Source organism: Dasypus novemcinctus, chromosome 2, assembly GCF_030445035.2.
Source record: "Dasypus novemcinctus isolate mDasNov1 chromosome 2, mDasNov1.1.hap2, whole genome shotgun sequence".
Lineage (NCBI taxonomy): Eukaryota > Metazoa > Chordata > Mammalia > Cingulata > Dasypodidae > Dasypus > Dasypus novemcinctus.
The window spans coordinates 59362035-59383493 of NC_080674.1; the positions used below are offsets into that span (position 1 = coordinate 59362035).

Consider the following 21459-nt stretch of genomic DNA (forward strand, 5'->3'; position numbering starts at 1 on the left):
CACCTGTCTTGATGGTCATATGATGAATCTTAAGCAGCACAAGATATCAGAGTTTCTGGAATCATTAAGAGGAGATAAAGCTTCATTTGGTATAATGGAAGCGTTAAGCCTAGTTACTTTCTAATTATTTAAGTTGATGAAAGTTTATGGAAATGCCTAGTAATTATTTGATGAAAGTTTATTTGCTTGTTCATTAAAATAATACTTCCAGTTCAACCAGAAAAAAATAATACTTTACTTTTGCAGGCTATCTAGAGAAGCAGGAGAGTCTACAGGTTAATCTTTCAAATCCCAGCTTTGCTATTTCCTACCATGTGATGGCTTGAGCAAACTATTCAATCACTTAGGGCCTTAGTTTCTTTACCAGTAAATTGGAAATAAAAATGTCACCTAATTCATGGACTGAATGAGTTAAAATGTATGAAGTATTTTGAATAGTTTCTGTTACACAGTAACCACTCAATAAATGTTAGTTTATTATTATTGTTGTTGTTGTTGTTACAGCATTTTCCTATTTGCTTGGCACTTTTACATACAATTTTCTTATTCAACCCTCATAATAACCCTGTAGTGTAAATAAGGCAAATGTCATAAATAAGAATATGAAGACAAAAAGTGTCTTGCCCATAGTCTCCAAGCTGCTAAGTGTTGATAGTGGGGCTAGATTCCAAACCTTCTCTATCCCTCTCACCATATTAGAATCTCCTTCTTTGCCATGTTAGATAAATGAAGTTCCATTAATAATACAGTTTTCTGGGAAGCAGATGTAGCTCAACTGATGGAGCATCCACCTACCATATAGGAGGTCTGGGGTTCAAACCCAGGGCCTCCTGACCCGTGTGGTAAGCTGGCCCATGCGCAGTGCTGATGCATGCAAGGAGTGCCCTGCCACTCAGGGGTGTCCCCTGTGTTGGAGAGCCCCACACACAAGGAGTGCACCTGCAAGGAGAGCCACCCCACGCAAAAAAGTACAGCCCTCCTAGGAGTGGTGCCACACACACGGAGAGCTGACACAGCAAGATGACACAACGAAAAGAGACACAGATTCTTGGTGCCACTGAGAATGCATGTGGACACAGAAGAATACACAACAAATGGACACAAGAGAGCAGACAAGGCAGGGGGAGAAATAAATTTAAAAATTGTTTAGATTTTAAAAATTAAAAAAATTTTTTAAAATAATAGTAATATGGTTATCTATCTCTGGGACACTGCCTCCTTAGTACCCAAACCTTTCTGGTAGTCTAGATTAAAACTGAGAAGCCAAGAGCATTCTGTCTCTCAGTATCGAGAATCACTTTACTGACATCAAGTTGTCCACAGCATCATGGAGTATCTCAAAGCCCAGATTAAGAGAGTCACATTGGACAAAGGCTCATGTTGCTTACTGCCTTTTCACCATCGCCAAATCCTTTGTGATCCCCTCCCAGTTCAATGTCTTCCCATATCACACTAATAAAAAAAGAACTGCTAGGAGAAGAGACAAGAGAATTAAATGAAAACCTTGAGCCAAGTTATGGGATTTTTCCTCCAAGATCTCATCCAGGGATCTTGATTTCTTCTTCGATGTGTTCTTAATATCTAGAAATGTAAAGCATCCTCTCATTAACATTGGGAAAAACCCCGCAAGAATGCAAATAGTTTTGAAATCCCAGCAACAAGAAAATTGCTTAGAGCATATATACCCTTCCCAAAATCCAAATCAAATAGGTCAAAACTGAATTATCTAGACCTATGGACTGTGCAAACATTAAAAAAGGGGGTGACCATACCTGTTGATAAAGAAATACAGAATCTAAGAGAGCTATGTAAGCACTCTGCAGGGACACAAATGAAAGAGAAATACAAGCTATAGATAGTTTGAAATATTCACCTCCTTTACAGAACTGGCTCAACTGAATTGCTTTCAACCCAAATCCTGCAATTATTCACTTGGACTTTAACAACAGAATACACAGTACCTGGTGAAACTCAAGCTCAGATGTAGCTACCAAGCCAAATAGATAGTAGCATAACTAAATTAGAAATTTTAACTCATGAGAATTGCTTTTTCTTGCCTTCCCTTTAATGCTATTTGAGAAAATACGTATTTCTGGATTATCAGAGGGGTTTTGACATGGATGCAAAATATTAGTGCATTTTATCTCCTTTGGCCTCTGGAGCTGAGATGAAATCATATGATTTAATCATTCTGAATCCATGTGGCTCCTCTGAGATAGGGCCAGATGTAACCAGAAGGATTTATAGAGTGTAAAATTCAGAATGGATTAGAGAAGCATTTCTGTGTTCAACCCAACACATCCTAAATCAATGTCCCCTGAATGGACCAGAGTGATCTCTGGCTGGTCTAGTGGGGAGGTTGTCATGGCAACTGACTGGCAAGCTCAGCCAGTGGAATGTGAATGCAAACAATGGAGAGATAAGACTGTGTACTGAGTCACATGCTAAATCCAGGTAGACTGTCACTGCATTTTGTACCTTGCAATTCTGGCAGCTCATTTGAAATTTACCAAATGTTTTGTCTCAAGTGTCTGTAAAGCATTGCTGCTGGTAGATAACAGAAGCTATGGAAAAATCAGATAGGTGCAGTGGTCCACAAAGCCCTGGAGGGCTCTCAGGCTCCCATCACTCAAAAATTTCCTGGTGGGAGAAGCACGCTTAAGGTAAATCCTGTGGCTCTTTAGTGCCACCTTGTGACCTGGTAGACGCTGGCTGTTTACTAGAAGCCTACCCTCAAACCCTTCACGGGGCAGCAGTGGGGCAAACATGGGGAAAGTTAGAACTGGATTATGCTGAAGCTTGGTGGTCCCTTTTGCAGCAGAATCTGTGCAAGACTTCTTCTAGGCCTCAAGATGATGGAAGCAATAAAAATTAATAATTTTGGTGGACTCTGGGAATGGGGAATGAAGAAAATGCCAGGCCTAGATAAACTGTAGAGAGGCTACTTCGTGGGTGGGAAGTGGCAGAAGGAATGGCAAGGGGAGGCCCAGTGTTCAGGAATCTTCATGCTGCCATCATCAATTCTTGCAGAGGAATAATTTTTTAAAAATCTTTTCAGCCATGCTGGTAGCATAAATGAACAGGGAAGAATAAAATTTGGGCATCACCAATTCCATTTTATAATTCTTTGTTTGTACTTAGTGGGTAGCAAGGGAGTAGCATTTGGTCAGATAGTACCTCACACCCACCACTCATCTCACATCCAAATCAAGACCCCCATCCCCAATCATCACCCCCAGAGCCATCAAAGGCCCATTTAATTTCAGCAGACGTGTGAAATGACCAAACTGTGTTTCTGTGTCTTTATTCCAGGATTTGAATTTTTTGAAACAAGTGCCAAGGATAACGTGAATGTCAAGCAGACATTTGAGCGCCTCGTGGATATCATCTGCGACAAAATGTCAGAGAGTTTGGAGACCGATCCCGCCATCACAGCTGCAAAGCACAACACAAGACTCAAGGAAACCCCTCCTCCACCGCAGCCCAACTGTGGCTGTTAATGTCCCTGCACACACAGGCCGCTCCTGGGGGGTCGGATGCCAACAAACAGCATTTATAAATGGTCTTTTAGCCTTCATTTATACTGCCTAATAATTATTTGAGGGAAGTCTTTGACGGCAATGGCTCATATATGCATTCAATTCTTGGGAGATATCCTATGTTAATATGTGGCAAACACGTGATCTTAAATTTGTCAGGACTATCCATCTATAGACATCTGGTATTTGCATGTGAGTAGTTATTTATTTGTCTTTTAGGCTCTTTTTATTCCAAACTTCTTCTCAGTTAAGCTACTGCTGTGACCTCAGGCTATTTCTCTACAACTGACTTCTGTGCCACGGATTCAAAATATGCTATATTCACTTGCAGGAATGATGACCAAGCAAGTGTTTGGGACTGGAGATCTCAGGAAACTTCATTTGCTTTACTCTTAACTGAAAATCAAATGGAGAATAATTAAGGAGAATGTCATGGGTCTGGTTAGTTTATTCTTCAGGAAATGTGTATGTTTCACTGATATTCATAACCAAGGATACCACTAATATCAGGAAATTGAAATATTGTAGATTTAAGTCCCTGGCAAGTTTCCTAAGGCATTACTATCAACCTGAGCTAATATACTTTCTGACCGGAAGTATATATAAACAATAATCTTAGTATACATGTTCAAAACAGCAATTACCCTCAACCAAGACAGCTATTTCCATTGATTCTAACCCCCTGAATATTTGAGGGCATTGAACAGACTGACAGGTATCTGCCAAGTAAACCAAGAAGGGTAAGAATAGCTGTAGTATTTCCAAAGCCTGAGTTTCCCCCATTTCCTTAATAACTTGCCCCCCATAACACACATCACCACCACTGTCACTTTCCAGGAGCCATCACCAACTCTTGGAATAGAAGTTATGTTGAAACTTGCTAGGTTCCCTCTTCCATAGGATATTGCCCTGCTTCCCCAGGCATTGTTTTCCTCTCAAACCTCAGCTAAGTTGTCTTCCCTAATTAGAGGTTATTTAAACAATACCTCAATGGGTCCCAGGTTGAGGAAAAGACAATTTTCATCTCTAATCTTTTTTCAGTCTAGGTGTTCCTATTTCTAAAAAAGTACTCCCATTATGTAAGCCTGTAAACATGCTTGAGTTACTCTGAGAATAATACTCTTTGGAGCTGACGGTTACAGAAACACTCAGGATGCCATAAACAATTTGAGAGAGGAAGAAAAATCATTTGAACACCCAGATTTTTTAGCCTCGCTTTCCTAAAGACTGTATATGAATAACAAACCTTACCAGCTGTGCTGAGCACTGCAGGGAAAGATGGTGTCTGTGTCATTGTCCAACAGTATTTACAACTAGGAGTTTAAGAAGGTGGCAGATGCTGTTTGGCATATTTGGAAAAAGAGTTCCATTAGGTGGCTTTTCTCCTTCTTTGGACGTCATGCTATTTATTTTATCTTTTCAAAATAAGACATGCTTCCCATGAAAGTATTGGGTGCAAGTTTATTGGGCAAGGGTCTTGACAGGGAAACATTCATACACATCTAAAGATATCTTTGGAGAATAAATGCCAATAAATCAGGGAACTAGGTCTTCTATACATTATTATTAAGTTAGAAGATGAAAATTATAGAAGAGAGAATTTGGGATGTTTTAAATCTATTCATGTTATTTCTCACCTACTTAGCTTAAAATTCCACTAATTGGTAATAAATATCCACTTTGGTGCTCTGTAAGGCAAGCCTTATTTGATGAAGACAAACATTAATGTTTTATTAGATTTTTAATGGGACAACCAGCTTCAAAATCACAGAAGTTAAAATGGAGGGAAGGGGAGGGCATAAAAGATTTGTTTGCAATAGTCACCCCAGTTTGCATGACGTAGTATTTTGATAACCTGTGTTAAAATATGGCCATGCTACATGGTATAGCTGTTAAGCACATTTTCATGAATAGAGTCAGGAAAACCTTTCCATACTCCCTTGCAGCCCCCATCCCATACCTACACACAAATGTAAAGAGCCAAGGTAGGACATTTCAGATGACTTTTTCAGAAGGACCTTGATGTGTGTAGTAGGATACAATGGAAAGCAAAATGAGAGAGAGTAGAAAAGAGAAAGAGTTGAGTTTTGCTCTCTTGAACACTGTTGGAGGAAAGGGGGTGCTCACTGGGACATGGAGACTGATTGTAGGCGGAAAGTTTATTGGGAAGCTCTCCCAATGGAGGGGGTCTGAAGAATAGATGTCAGCCCCCACTCCCACCCCCCGCTGGCATGGTATGGTCTGAAGAGATTCTTTAGCCCACTTCTGGAAAGGGGGGATTTATGCAGTACATTCCTAGACTGGGAAATTATAGTCAGTGGAAGGGTCGAGGGTCTGAGTGAGGTGCATGAGGCCAATAGGAAGCCCTAGAGGTGAAAATTTTCCCTTGTATGGCTAGGATTTCCTGATAAGATTAGGAATGGGGACAATTCTCACTTCCCATGAACAGCAGGGACTTGGGTGTCCTTTGACTTGATTCCTGTGACAATCCTCTCTGGAAACTTTCAGTATGCAGAATGGAATTCCCAGCAGGGTTTGGGCTGCAGAACTGAGAATCAATTAGAATACTTCCAGTTCCAATGGAGGTTGAGAATCAATTAGAATGCCTCCAGTTCCAATGGAGTGTCTCATATTCTTTGGCAGTGACACTCAGCCTGTTGCTACATCATGCTACCCAGACTAGCATTAAACAGTTAAAGTTGGGCATGTAGTCCCAATGTTGCTCAACCTTTTAGCCACTACACTCTTACTAAACCTGTTATATTCTCACCATCTGCCAACAGTTGAAATAGCCACCAGCCATTTTTACCAATGGCCTAACTACATCTGTATTTAAAAGAACAAGGCACCTTTACCAATATACTCTTGTGTTAGTTTGTAAATCCTAAAGACCTGTCTCATGTTGTCTTCAATGCAATTAAGTTAGTGTTGCAAGTGTGAATCTCTCTTCTCCTGCCACTCATCTCCTCATCACCAACACCGCTCCCATTATTTGTTAGGAACAAACCTTGACTATTTCGAGCAGATCCTTCCAAGAGTTTTGGTCTTGATACATTCCTTTCCTTTCCTTTCCTAATGCAATGGAAAAATTAGACTGGAGATTATCTCAATAAATAGCCAGGCTCAGAGTGGATCAGCATTTCAGGCTTGGGGAATGTGAATGGATGTAGAAGGTGTATGAAGTGTTTTAAGTCCTAAAATTGCAGTTTAAAAATTAACATCACATCTTCTGGCTCATAAGGAGAATGAGTCACTTCTTTGCTGCTTACCCCACTGAACAGCTTCTACTGCCTGGATGAACTTCTAAAGACTATGAGAACCAGGAGGCTCATTTTATATCATTTTCCCTTTACTACCTGATCGATAAGATTATGCCTTCAAATGTAGCAGAAAGCTATAGCATTATAAATGTGAAATCTAAATTCTACAGAATCACAACCCAAATTGTACAGGACATCAATACATTCCATAAACAAATATATATTTTACCAACTTAACTCTTAATCTTAATTGAAAATTAAAATTAATCTTAGTCCTTTTGCTTAGCATTTTGGTTGTTAGAAGCCAATTTTAACTACATCCATGCCGAAAATAATAAATTTTCAGGTGTAGATATACAGTGTTCTTTTTTAAAGTAGATCACATCCCTCTGTTAACTGACCTTCCATGAAGCAGTATGATTTTGAAATGTGATAGCCCACAATTAGTGGTTCATTGTGATATGCTATATCCAACAAGTTTCTCAGTACATGGGGAGGATGTACTATATCATATTTAGTCAGCCATGTGGCATTTGTGGGATGTATTAAGATTATACCCAAACTCTATCAAGCTATGCCAAGCTGAGGTAGTAGCTGCATATGAAAAACTGTGATATACATTGTGTTTTAAAGTCCTGACTAAAACCGTTCTTAACCAAAAGGTCACTCTGTGTTTGTTCATCATTTTTAAAGTATTATGGAATGCTCAATCAGGTATTTTTTGGTGTGGCCTACTTGGGGGCTGGCCTGTCTTTCTCTTTGAAGGGCCCTTTTTTCTCTGAAGAACATTTTTCACAACTGGTAGCTGGAACCCTTTGGTCCTTTGCATGGACACTTGCTCTCTCTCCCTGAGAGATGTCAGGGTGCCAGGGGAGTCACTTTCCAGTGGCCTCTCTAATCACCCCGGGAGGATGTGCTTTCTCCAGCTCTGCTTAGCTCTGCCTGTGTGTGTATACAATTCGTACCTGCATTAGTTTGCTAGTAAAATGATGTCTTTCAGATGTGCCCAGTCTTTTAGTATTAGGATCAGCTTTGTAGAGTTCTTTCTATTTTAGGTGAATTTCTTTTTTTGCTAAAGTTAGTTAAAAAACATCAATTTGTTTTATATCTCAGAATGAATTGGGACAAACCAGATAAAAGACAAAGTTTATGACCAGAGAAAAACATCTCTACCCTTAGGCTGCACCTAAAGGGCTTCAGGTCCTAGAAATACAGTACATCTAAGGCAGCAAAAAGAGGTCTGGAGAATTTATCTAAAATGTATCTTCCTATTGTTATTGGTACTTCATGAAGAAATGTAGCTATTTGTTTTTTCTTAAAAAAATCTTTACAGAAATACTTGAGACTCCAGCCAAATAATATTTCCCTTTGGTAGATTGAAATATTTACTCTTGGGCTATACACATAGCGCTGCCCTCCTAACACACACACATACCTTTTTTAAGGAAGGGAAAATTCCATATACAGTGTTTTCTCAGTGCTAGGGAAAAGAGAGCATTTGTTCTGCTCCCATTGAAACTCACATTTTTTAAAAGTCCATTCATTAGGTTCTCTGCTCTGATTTGATTTGATTAGCCTGTGTGCCTGTGCATATACTTAATTACTAGTAAACAGAGAGAGTGGAGAGAAAATACAGTCTATAAACAGTACAGAAAACAGAAACGGATTTCTTCAAAACCATACAGTGCAAGTACTAGTATCATACCATGTAGTGAATGAGCACATTGAACTTTCTATTTGCAGTTCTTTTCTACTTCCTATTCCTTAGTTTTGTTTTGCTTTTATCATTTCAATTTCTTAAGCACCATCCTCACAGAATGACAGTACCAAAAATAGGAAATGAGACTTAAGTTCACCATTTACAGCCTATCACAAATTATTATTGGTAGGGTTTCAACGAGTCGTTCCTTGCTAAAATGAGCCTTGGGGGTTACCTGTGCATTTCATACTTTCCTTCATTGTGGACAACTGAGAGTCGGCTGTATTTCTTAATGGAAATGTTTCCTGTGCTCCTGCTGTTTGGGGCTAGAGATGGCTTTGGTTCATGAAAGCTGTTCATAAAGACACAGATGGTACACGAGCCACACAGACACCTGGCCTTTCAGGGACTCATGCTTCTTCTTGTAAAAGTCAAGTCTGGGAATTGTTTGCTGTATCAATATGGTGGTTTCCCATGCATTGTCTCATCATATCTAGGATGCGTGCTGGATGAAAACTGTCCTGTAATCCCTGTTAATATATTGTTAATGTCAGATGTGATGTGATACCGTTGGACTGTCCAAATGTACAACTATTTAATGGTGTTTGTGGAACTGAAATGTCTTAAATGTTGCATGAAATATGTTATAAAAATAGATTTGTTTTCTATTTTTCAACACCTCAGAATTGAGGGTTCATGGGCCAATAAGTGCAATATTTAATGACCTACTCAGTGTATATAAACTAGTGTGAAAGAGTGAATTACAATGAATGTGTGAGATGCTTTGATGGCTGTGTGACTTATTCAAATGATTTCTCGTAGCTGTATTTGTCTAGTGGTGCAATTTATACAGTAAAATACTGTACTGCTGTCATGTGAATATCCTCCGTGCCTACTTCAAAGTACTTTTTTTCCTATAAGGCCAAAAGTTTAGTATCTGCAAATAGACGTCGTTTTATCTTTTAGAATTGTGGATTTTCTTTTCCAGCTGGAATTGCCATTACTTTAATTTTATGGAGGCATTCTCTTCTACAATTCAGAATTCTCTTTAGGCCCCTTAAAATGGTGTACATTTTATTTCCTGCATTAATTTAGATACCTAAGAAAAATATGCATATCAGGAAAAGTCACTTTCTTCTCAGAAAGGCTCATCACATGTTCTGTCTACTCAGAATTCTCACTCTGGTAGTTGTGTGTGTATTTTATTGTTACTCAACAGTGTATTTTGTTTGTAAATTTTACACTGTCATCCCTGGGAATCCTAATGTCTTTTTAAGTGGTAGCTAATTTTACATTCATTCTTGATTCTCAACTGTCCACACTGGTGATATAGGAAAAGCAAAAATCAGAATCCTAAAATTGCTTTGGAATGTTATCATGAAATCATATATTTGTCCTGAAACCCCCTTGGTTAATCCCACAATCGGAAGACTGAAACGTCACTGAACTGCATAAAAAAGAAATGAGGTCTGGTTGCTGGATTGCCAAAAGCTGTAAATGCTTATGCGTATGAAGTTTAAAGTAGGTCAACCACCTTAACTTCTTATTTGCCATTTCACTTCGTAAGGCAAAGCACTAATTTTAAAATGTGCTTTGCCTTTTTATTTTACTTAGCAGGGTAAGCCGTGATACTCTTAGGATAAAGAACACAGAATGAGTTATTTACTAAAAATGACAGAGAGCAGTTGGTTCCAGATGACCACAGCAATCTGTACCTCACATGAAGCCTTCAAGCCTCGCTTTGGCATTGGGCCTGCCATTGACATGTGAGGAAGTGCCAATCGTATTAATGATGCAGGGCTTTTCATATAATAGTCTGAAATTTGTACTCCGCTCTCAAAACCCACTGAAGAAGTCAAAAGGTGGGTGAAACTGGGAGATTAGTGAGGACTTTGTGCCAAATTAAAAAAAAGAACTGTGGAAGCAGGTAGCCAATATTAGAATGATCACTTAAGGGTGTGGTTAAATGTGTAATTAGTCTTATCATGTGCTCAGTGCCATGAGAATCAAACATGGAAGAGGTGTGGCGTCTGCCCCTGACAAGCTCACTGACTGAGGAACTAGACAAAATGCCAGGATATCGAAATGCTATGTTATGCCGGGATCTGGGAGCACAGACAAAGGAGGATCCATGAGAACTGGAAGAGTCAAGGACGACTGCATTAAAGAGGTTAGACATGATCCTAAAAAGAATTAGATGGTGAGGAAATTGTGCCAAGTAATGAATAGGAAAGGTCACAGTACGTTCCCTGTAAATGGATCTAAACTGCATTAAAGTGAGGTGTCTGGCAGCTAAAGGTCACTGTTTTTCCCAAGACAGAAAACTTGGTCCTCTGAAACCTCCCAAATGACCCCATTTTGGCTCCCCCTGATTTTGTCCCTCTGAGGAAGACAAGCTGCCACAATGTCATAGTCTTCCATGCTGGGCGGCCCCAGATTTGGTCACAAAACAGAAATTACTTTAAAGCCACTTTCGAGTAGTTGATTTAGCCATTTTTCCAGATACACCAAACCATGAGACATTGTCTAATCTGATGTCACCCAGGCAGATATATGCCCAGAGATTTTTTCCTTAGCTACATGTTATCTATAAAGGGCATGGGAAGGGCATAGATGAAGACCGTCTTTTGTAACCGGGCACTTTGGCTCCTTCTCAGTGACTGCACTGTGGAACTCTTCTTGAGAAAATATTGAGTAACAGCTTATTGCTTTCATATAGTGATTGTGACATTTAGTTGAAAACTGCTGCTTAGCAAATATTGTGACTCTGTGTGTGTCCACAGGAGCTCTTGTCTGGGTTTAAAGCTATGAAATTTATTCACATTGTGAAATTTTAATTCTCTTTATTGAAATTAATTGTGTAAAGACTGTGTGTGCTCTATTAGGTGTTCAGATGGTATGTGAATTCTGTATAGATGTGGTTTTTGTTTTGGGCTTATCTTGTTTTATTTTTTTGGAGATTACAATAAATATCTAAGAGACTATATTCCTGAATTTCTCAGCATTGGTCTGATGAATTTTTTCATCTCCTTCAATTTGTTTCATTCTGGGGCCTAGAATGCCTATTGCCATTTCTTTTCATTTTCCTCTTCTACAACCTTAGGCAGAATGCTGAAGCTTGCCCTGGAGAAAGAATATAGTTTTATTCAGGGCTATGTTTGTCCAAAGGTGAATTTCAATTTAGGCAACAAGTCAATTCCAAGTCTTGTAAGGAGGTTGTTTTTTGTACTTTGGTGGCTCTGCATTTTAGAGTTACAAAGCCTTTGGCTCTAGAACCAAGAATGGCTGTTAAGGTTTTAAGTCTCCTCTGCTCCCTAAAGACCATGTGCACATGGGCTCCCTCCATGACAAGTCTAGGATCAGCTGATCATTTTGGCACACTAATGGCTCGGCCTGGGAAAGGGACAGTCGACACTGATAACCTGCGGATGTGTGAGTGGTGTGGGCTTCGTTTAATGCTGCTGTGCTTGATACAATGATGAGTCAGATGCTGCTGCACAGGCTGTCCTCAGTGGGAACCTCAGTGCATGGGGAAGCACCCAGCCACCAAGCTCTTTGTGTCACAGTAGATCTGCTACTAATTTGGAGATCTCTTAGGATTCGAATTGTGTTACCAGCTCTAATTCTATATACTTTTTTCCAAATATGACTCTTAGGGCCATTCCCAATATTCTCTGCTGAAAATAAGCGAAGGGGAAGGGCCTGACGGCAGCCAACATAAATAGAACTGTATTCCTGAACTGAACCTAGCAGACAAAGGATGTGGCATGCAAGGAATCAAAACTAAAAAAAAACAATAAACCAAGGGTCATTTCAACCATATTGTCCACAAGCATTTACAGAATACTTGAATATGCTAGTTGTTTGGTATACATCTAAATAAATACAGTAGAGTCCAGATCCTTAATGGACTCACACAGTTATGATGGAGGCAAATGTGTAAGTTAATATTAATAAATTACCACAGCTTATAAATTTGATATTCCCGAATACTTGTGTCTATTTAATCATTGAAATGAACATTAAATATTTGTCTCATTTCAACAGCTCTTACAAAATATCTTCTTTGAAATGTTATAAAATGCATTTGTTAGACTTTATCCCTTGTCTGTCTGTCACCTGGAACAGATACTAACTCATTCTCTTCCCAGCTTCCTAATGGACTTGAAAAAGACCCCTTCTAAATATAAAGCCACAAGGCAGGCTCTAGATTTTTAACACTTCTCAAGACATTCCACCTCTTGGTTCTCTCATTTCTCTTCTTTCTTCTCACCCCTCTCCACCCCACCACCCCACTCCCAGTTCAAAGAATCTTTGGTCTGTTGGATAGGTAGACTGCAAGCTCACCTTTTCTTCCTAATCTATTTTTGTGCATGAAATTTAAATCCTGAGTCCTTTAGGCCCACAGTTTCTCATTCATTAATTCTAAGCCCCAGGTAACTTCAATTCAAAATCATGTTCTCTATTTTTTTTTTTTTAATGTATTCTGCCTCCCCTAAAGCATGCCTGTGTCTGACTGGAAGAAGGCAAAGAAATAAAATATAGAGAGAAGGCAGTATTGGGAGAAAATCTGGATTAATACTTGAAAATAATATCCTACCAAGCTGATGATCCCAATATAATCTGATAAGTGCCAATATAGAGTTTAAATATAACATATTATGGAACCATAGAAGAGGGGCAATTGACTCAGATTATAAGCAAGGGATGGGATGTTCCAAGGGTTCTACTAGAGGAAATGAGGCCTGAGCTAAAATGTATAGGAGATGTGGGCAAAATGCAGGGACAGAGTAGAAGAAAGTTTTCCCAAGGAGAGCGAACAAGCACCAGAGGTGTGGAAGAGTTTGGTGCATCTAGAAACTCCAAAGCTGTTCACATAGGTGATCACAGGGTAGAAGAAAAGGAGGAGCCCAGAACTGAGACCATGACACTTGTCTGAAATGTTTTAAAAGTCTACATTTCATCCTCCAGCTTTGACAAGCATTTGAAGAAATTTAAGCAAGGACGTTGTTTGACCTGATTTGAATTTTGAAAAATCTTTCAAATATGAGAAGGGGACAAATGGAGGCAACTAGAAACAGGAAGACCATTAGAAAGCTTTTTCAGTCATCTAGCACTGATATCCCTAAATTACACTTTGGGACAGTAGGGGTGGAGAGTAGGAGACATGGGAAAGTTCTATTTAGAAGGTCAGAAATGGTAACCGAAAAGATTTGGGGAAGAGTGAAAGTTAGAAATCAATGGTGACCCTAGGTTTCTGACTTGGTTAATTAGGTGGCTATTAGTGCCCTTACCTAAGGGAAAAAGTATAACATAAACAGCATATTTTAGGGGGAAGATGATGTGTTCCTTATCAGGAATGCTGTGTTCCACGTTTTTGGGGGACATTAAGTGTTTGCGTGTACAGGTCTAGAGCTCAGAAGAGAAATATGAATGAATGACACTTCTGGCAAGTGTCAGTATATAGATGATAACCGAAAGTTTTAGAGTAGAGAAAATAAAACACAAGAGAATATTTAGAATGAAAGAAATGGGGCTGGTGACTAGAGAACACTGTATTTATAGGCAGCAGGGGAAGGGGAGCTCATAAAGAAGACTTGAAAAAGGAGTGGCCAAGGAGGCAGGAGAATCAAGTGAGAGTGGAATACAAAGCCAAAAAAAGAGAAGGTTTGAGAAAGAAGGTGCAATCCACAATCTAAACAATGTGAAGTAAAATCAAGATTGCCAGTAACCTTGACATGAGCAGTTTTAGAATAGCTATAGGTGAGACAGACAAATGGTACTGAGTTGAAAAGTAAATGGTGATGGTGAAGACTATATTCTTTCAGGTACTTTGAAAGGAAAATGAAAGAGAATAATTGAGAGAGGATAGTTTCAAGGTTTTGTTTCTAAAATGAGAGATTTACACATCATGTTGTGTTGAAGAGAAAGTCAAGAAAGCTGGAATCTGAAGATATAAATAACAATTGATACCCTCCCCATCTAATCTTACTCACCTATTTCTACTCCTCTTGTTTACTGCTCTTTTCCCTCTCTGTTCACCTTATTAAGAATTTATCTGCAACTATCTCAAGTTAATTGATTATGCCCTCACCTAACATTGTTACTAAATCTTAGGACTCAAGAGTTTTCAGCAACTGCTAATGGTGACATCAATAACAGCTACTGTTGAAGTCCACACTGTAACAGACATTTTAAATTATTAATTTTTTCTTATAATTTGCAAACTAATGAAGGAATTAGCTATTCCTTCTCCACAGGGTTGAATACATAGTGCAATGTAATAGAAGCCAGAAAGTAGTCAGGTAAGTAGGTGACAAGCCCAACTGATCTGATATTTTAAATTGTCCTGTTTCCACCAAATCATAAAACCATTTGTAGGAGGAGAGAAGGTGATAATGTTTCTGAAAAGTTGGCAGCTGTTCCTTTAGACTTTCTTCTTGTAGGGATGCACCAGGTGTGACACATTCCTTGTAGTCAAAATCACTTCAGAGCAAGTATAAATGAGCCTATCCTTGGCAACATTTTGCCCTTGCCGCTATTCATAGAACAGAAGAGTCCAAAGACACGGCCACCTGATGGAGAGCAAGCCAAAATTAAAAGGACACTTCAAAACAGAACTTGGCAGAGAGGGTGGTGTTAGTAATGGAAATTCTGAAAATGGACATATAAACATGGGCTTAGAAGGAAAAGGATGGCATTCACAAAAGACCATCTGTTGACACTTGAGCTTAAGGGGAAGTCAGGCTTTGCAACAGAGCCTGGGAAAGGAGGGAGAAAGTATTTCTTATAAAGTTTAAGTATTCTTATAAAGATTTGAGAATATAAGCAAGAATACAAAAGTTTGTTTTAAAAAATGGGGGGTGGAGTCTGCCTTGGAAATTATATTAGATTCTCAGACACCATGAATTCTAATCCTAGAGCTGAAAATACTCTTCAAGAATTTTATATATTATCAAAAATAGAATGGAAACTGAAGACATGCAGAAAAACCTTTCTTCTTTCCTTTCTCTAGTTTAAAATGCATTTACTCTTAAATGACTGCACATTAGCTGGTGCTTTCTTTTATGGTTTCCCAAGGTTACTACAACTCTCTGTAAAACACATTTAAATGTTTTACTCTCATACCTGTCTTCCCATAAATAGATAAATGTATAAGGTTTTTCTTGCCTGTCATAAAAAAGACAAAAGACTCTTCAAATAGCAGTGTTATATCACTTTTTGAGCTTATTACTTATAATTTCCAAAATTACATATAAGCCCAATTTCCAAATAAATTCTAGGTCAGCCACATGAATACAATGATTTTAGTCGGGAAGAACCTAGCTTTAGATTTAAAATGTAAATTGTTCAATATGAATATCAACTTAAAGTCACTCCATGATCTTATCATTAAAAATAAGGTACAGTGTTTTGGTACCTTTGATCTTTCATTCTCGATGGTCCCTAGGTGTTATTTCCTGCATCAACTCATTTAACAAATGTCATTGGAGAGCCTTTATGTGTCAGGCACATAAACTTAGTTTTTTATCACCCTCTGAGTTCCTTTCCCACAGGAAGAGCAAGCTGACTAAATGACATCCTTAGCCCTGCAGTGGGAAGCATCACCCAACCTAAGCCAATCCTGGGGAATATATTACAGAGATCTGGGGTTTCAAACTTGATTCTCTATCTCCGCCTTGGCCAATTAAATCAATGTCTTTGAGGATGGGTCCAGGTATAAGTACATTTAAAAAAAAAATTCCTCAAGTCATTTGCCTGTAGTCCAACTGTGTGAAGCACTGACAAACACCAACATGAAATAACACAGTTCAGTACAGCTTTCTTAAGCATGGAGCAAATAATGACTTTCTTGATGATGAAGGGTTATCCTGCTCTTCACGGATCATCGCATGGCCCCTCCACCTGTTTCCTGTCCTTCATTCAATCAGGAAATATCAGGGCTATAAGCAATAGCTGCTTTATTTACATTAAGCTTAACACAAGCCTGTACAAATTCAACCCTGAGAACGGCTAGCTAGTTAAGCCATGGCAACATCAGGAGAAACAGCCCACCAAATAGGCCCACACATAACGAATACAGAATTTAAATTCACAAAGAGGCTTCACTGGCCCTTTAAGAATTATCTTCCCTTTATCTTCCCTTTTCAGACCTTTCTAATTTCTTCTTGTGGCCCGTGCAAGTGCAATTGCTTCCCTGTTCCTCTTGTTGCAAGAATGCAGGGACATTGCATCAGTTTTAACTTTGGGGGTATTGGTAGATGCTACAGAATGTGCTCTCTGTGCTTCTTTGAGAAAATCATACATTCTCAGCACAGGTTTCTTGTGGTAGGCCACATCTACCACATGCAATTATCCTAAGATGGCCTCCAATTTTCTCACCTCCTAGTGTTCATGCTTGTATTGGTGTTCTGTGGCTGCTGTAACATATTACAACAAATTTTGCCATTTAAAACCACACCCATTAGTTCTGTAGATTAGAAGTCCAACACAGATCTCACCAGGATAAAATCAACATGTAGTCAGGACTACATTCCTTACTTTAAGCTTCAGGGATGAATTCACTTCCAAGCTTATTCAGGTTAGCCAGTTTCGGTTCCTTGTGGTTGTAGGACTGATGTTACCCAGGGACCAGTCTTTGTTCCTAGAAGCTGTCTGCATTCCTTCTCATGGAGCTCTCAGGAGCTCCCAGCAGCCTTGCTCCTGTCTTTGCACATGACCCTTGCATCTCAGAGCCAGCAATGACATGTCAAATCCCTCTCACACTTGAAGTCCCCCTGACTTCCCGTTCTGCTGCACATCTCTTCTGCTTTCCTCTTCTGACTTCTTCTTCTGCTTTTTAAAGAGCTCTTGTGATTACATTGGGCCCACCCAGAAAATCTAGAATAATTTCCCTGTCTCAAGGTCCATAAACTTAATTATGTCTTCAAAGTCCCCTTTGCCATGTAACATAACATATTCACAGCTTACAGGGATTACGTCATGAACATCTTTGGGTGAAGTGGAGCATTATTCTTCCTGCCACATACTTTAATAGAATCCTGTCCCCTTGCGTGTAGAATGGATTTAGTAACTACCTTTTAGCTAATAGAGTGCCACTGAGTTGATGTATATCACTCCCAAGATTAAGTGGTAAAAAGACTGTAGCTTCCATCTTGGGACACTCACTTCACTCTTGCCTGGACCACTCACCCTGGGAAAGCCAGTTTTCATGTCATGAGGCAGACCCATAGAGGAGAGTCCATAAGTTTCAGCTTAGAAGTAGATCTTCTGAGGCCTGGAAACAGCCAAATGAGTAAGCTTGGATGCAGACATTCCTGTGTCAAGCCTTAAGATATCTGCAGCTCTGGCCAACATCTTGATTGTATTCTTGTGAGAGACCCTGAGCCCAAAACACCCAGATAAGCTTCTCCTGGCTTCCTGATCAACAGAAACTGTGAGATAATGATTTCTTTTTAACTGTTAAGCTTTGGGATAATTTGTTATGCGTCAATAGATAAATGCACACAGTGATTTTCTTACTGACAGTTTCTAAAACTGAAGATAATGTATTCCTCACCATTTGTCTGAAGGGTAAGATCTAGTATTGTGGACAATAGAAAAATATTGTTAACGATAAAGAAAATGGACGTATTTAGGGATAGAACAAGAAATGTATGTTTCCATCACCATTAGTTAAACCTGTGTAGTCTGCTTAGTGCACCACAGTTTCAGTTTCGAAACAGAGGTGGGTAGAGTCCAGATAAGAGAAATTCACATTATTTATAAACTTGGGACACATAAACTCTAGATTCAGGGAGGCTGGTTTATATAAATTGGAGGAGAAAAAAACTAAAGATGCAAAAAATGTGTTGCCTTTCCTCTTTGGTGGTTGTAGCAGTGTGCCTAGTGCAGTGTTTCCCAGAGCAATCCATGGCCCACTTATATTAACATCACCTATGATGACTTTTTAAACTGCAGATTCCTGAGCCTTCTGAATTAAAATCTCAAGGGAATAAATGTGGCTTACTAATAGGCTTCTCAGGTGTTACTTGTTTCCATAAAAGTTCAAGAACTATTTACAGGTTTCGAACCATCTGTGTGTAAAGTTTACTTCTTCCATGCAACTCTGAGGCCAGGGAATTTTAGCCGATTTATTCATGCAGAATCCCCAGTGCCTAGAACAGTGCCTGCCATATAGTAGATACTTAAAAAATATTTGTTGAATAAATGAATGAATGAATGGCCCCAGGCAAAGGTCTCAATTTCACCAATTTTCTTAGCAGAAAGTAATAAAAATGACGATAGTAACCCCTATTTTATAGGGTTATTGTAAGAATTAAATGAGCTAATGTGTGTGCAACAGATAGCACAGTGCCTGACACATGGACAAAAGGTAGGCAGCATGATGAGGAGTTTGATGTGGGGGTTGGTATCATCATTATGTCGGTGCTCTGGCAACAGCAATGACAGGGAAAACCCTTTGCTCTCAGAGAAACCCAGAAGCTAGAAAATGTACTCTGTCTATGGTTGGAGTTGGTGAAGAGATGCTACGGAGGGACTTGGGGATGGGGGTGGGAAGAGACATGCTAGGAGTGAGGACACATTTCCAGTATTTATCAAAAGAAATCTCTCTTGAGAAAGTCCAAAAAATCTTTTCAAGTGAGGCTATGACGGAGTCAAAGGCCTGATATTAGGAAATACACTTTATGGGTATGCTTTTCTTTATCCTCTGCTGCTTCCTCTCTGCTTTCCTTATTTCCAAAATAAGGAATTTTGATATTTCTGGCCATGAATGGCTGGATATTGGCTGGCTTCAGACTTAAAAGATAACAGCTGCTCTAAGAACAATTTTGAAAACACTGTAAAATAAATCAGACAAAAGTGCTCTGTGAATAGATGGCAGGGGCATTTGGAAAAATACTTTGAAATGTAATGACTTCCCCAGAATTGAGACATTAGAGACAATGACAATTTACTTTAGAACTTGACTAATATAAGATGCATTCACTATCTTGATTATGTTGCTAGTGTACAGGTTTGATGGTTTTTTAAATGTTCACAGATTCTTAGTAATTCCCCTTCAAGACGTGGGGCCTAGCTCCCATCCCCTTGAGTGCTGGCTGAACATAGAGACTCGATTCTAGGAGAGCAGACGTGAGGGCAGGCTTTGGAAACTAGGTCATAACGATCCCTGCAGTGGCCTCTTGCCTGTTCTCTCGCGTTGCTCACTCTGCGGGAAGTTCTCATATTGTGGGGACACTTAAGCAACCTAGGACCTTCTGGGAAAGACAAGCAAGGAAATGTAGCCTCCTGCCAACAGCTATGAGATCCGGCCGTCTTGGAAACGGATCCTCCCGCCCAGGCAAACCTTCAGGTTATCTGCCGCCCCTTCTGGCCCTCTAACTGGCCACACCTGAGAGGTCGGGTGCCTGAGCCACCCAGCTAAGCCACTCCTAAATTCCTTATCCTCAGAGACTGAGATAACAAATGCTTCTTGTTTTAAGGCACTAATTTTGAGGGTAATTCATTACATGGCAATAGATAATTAACAGAGTTGTATGGATATGTCAAAACTAAGCAGATTATAAACTTTAAATATGTGCAGTTTATTGTTTGTCAGTTGTAACTCAAGAAAACTGAAAAATGCAAAACAATTTTCGTGCTATAAAGTAAAACTAAAATCCTATGATTTATTATTGAAGGTGTATTTGGCTCTTTTTAAGATGACTGGTGGGCAAGTGGGCCGATTAAAGCAGGTGTAGAACTGACTTTTTGATGAAACATTAAAAAAAAAAAAAGCATTCCAGGAAAGAGAAAGAGGCAAAGAGTCACGTTTATTTTAATGTCACTAAATTACTAAATGTTAGAAATAAACACCCAGTCAAACAAAATTGCTGGATCTATATCCCTGTCGGCTGTCAAGATCTTTTCCATATTCAGCACAACAACCCATGATAGGCTAAAAGGAAAATTGGCAATTTCTAACAGAAGTGGAGATGTCTTAGTTACATGCAATCAGTTCTTGATTAATAAATTAATAGAGGCAGGAAATAGCTCTAGAGTGGCTTAGAAAATTCTGTTATATTTTAAAGAAGGAGAATGGCAATCAGGATTCAAGGAGAAATTGTTCCATGTGGCAGGACAGGTATTCTACCAGTTATACTCCTTTTTCTTGGAGCCAACATATACTCACTTCCCTCTTCTAAGTCAGACATAAGAATGAAGTCAAGGAGCAACACTAGGTGTGGAAAGAGTTGGAGGTTCTTAGCATAACAACACAGGAGCTTGCTGAAAGGGGATCAGTCTTTGCATAGTGAAGGTCTTGGCTGTCTTTGTAGAGGTCACACTCAGATGCTAGATCTCAGTGAGAGCCTTCTTTCTCCCTTCCTTCCTCCACCCTTGATTTTTTAATTATCACCATCCCCTTTTGTATGCATGTATGAACACAAAAAATAGCATGGACCTGAATATCTGATAATCCATTGCAGATACAGGAGATAAATAAAAAGGTAGCACCCAGGAGACTGGAGGAAAAAAAACATGACAGGGAAAAAAAAATGCAGAGAGGAAGGGGAAAAAGAGAAAGGGTCCAAAGGAGAAAGAGTCCCAAACAGGATAGGAAAGGCCATATTGCACAGTGCAAGCATGGGCAGAGGGTACTAGAATGAAGGCTCCTATGACCCATTTAGAGAATAAAGCAGATAAACCACTCCTAAACCCCTGCTTCATAAAGAAGGGTTTTCATGAAGATAGTGTCTGTGTTGAAAATACTGGATTGGAGGTCACATGACATAGAATGAGTATAGGCTTTAGGCTGAACATTCTTGGATTTGAATTTCACCTCCTTATGCCAGTTTCTAACCCCTATGACCTTCAAATTCCTTACAACAGCATCCCAAGCTGTTGTTAAAGCTAAATGATACAATGCCTGGCACATGATGCTAGAGATTATCGCTTATATGCTATACCGTGGACAGGG

General features: G+C 39.3%; 1 protein-coding gene across 3 annotated transcripts in view; it reads left to right on the forward strand.

Moving 5' to 3' along the window:
- The window catches only part of RAB3C (RAB3C, member RAS oncogene family), a 297703-nt gene extending 286211 nt beyond the window's left edge, over window positions 1-11492 (forward strand). For all 3 annotated transcript variants that reach the window (XM_004458827.4, XM_012525290.4, XM_004458826.4), the window contains exon 5: window positions 3313-11492. In XM_004458827.4, coding sequence (XP_004458884.2) covers window positions 3313-3500 — 188 coding nt within the window. In that variant the 3' untranslated portion in view covers window positions 3501-11492. The remainder of the gene's footprint in view (window positions 1-3312) is intronic.
- The last annotated feature ends 9967 nt before the right edge of the window (window positions 11493-21459 follow it).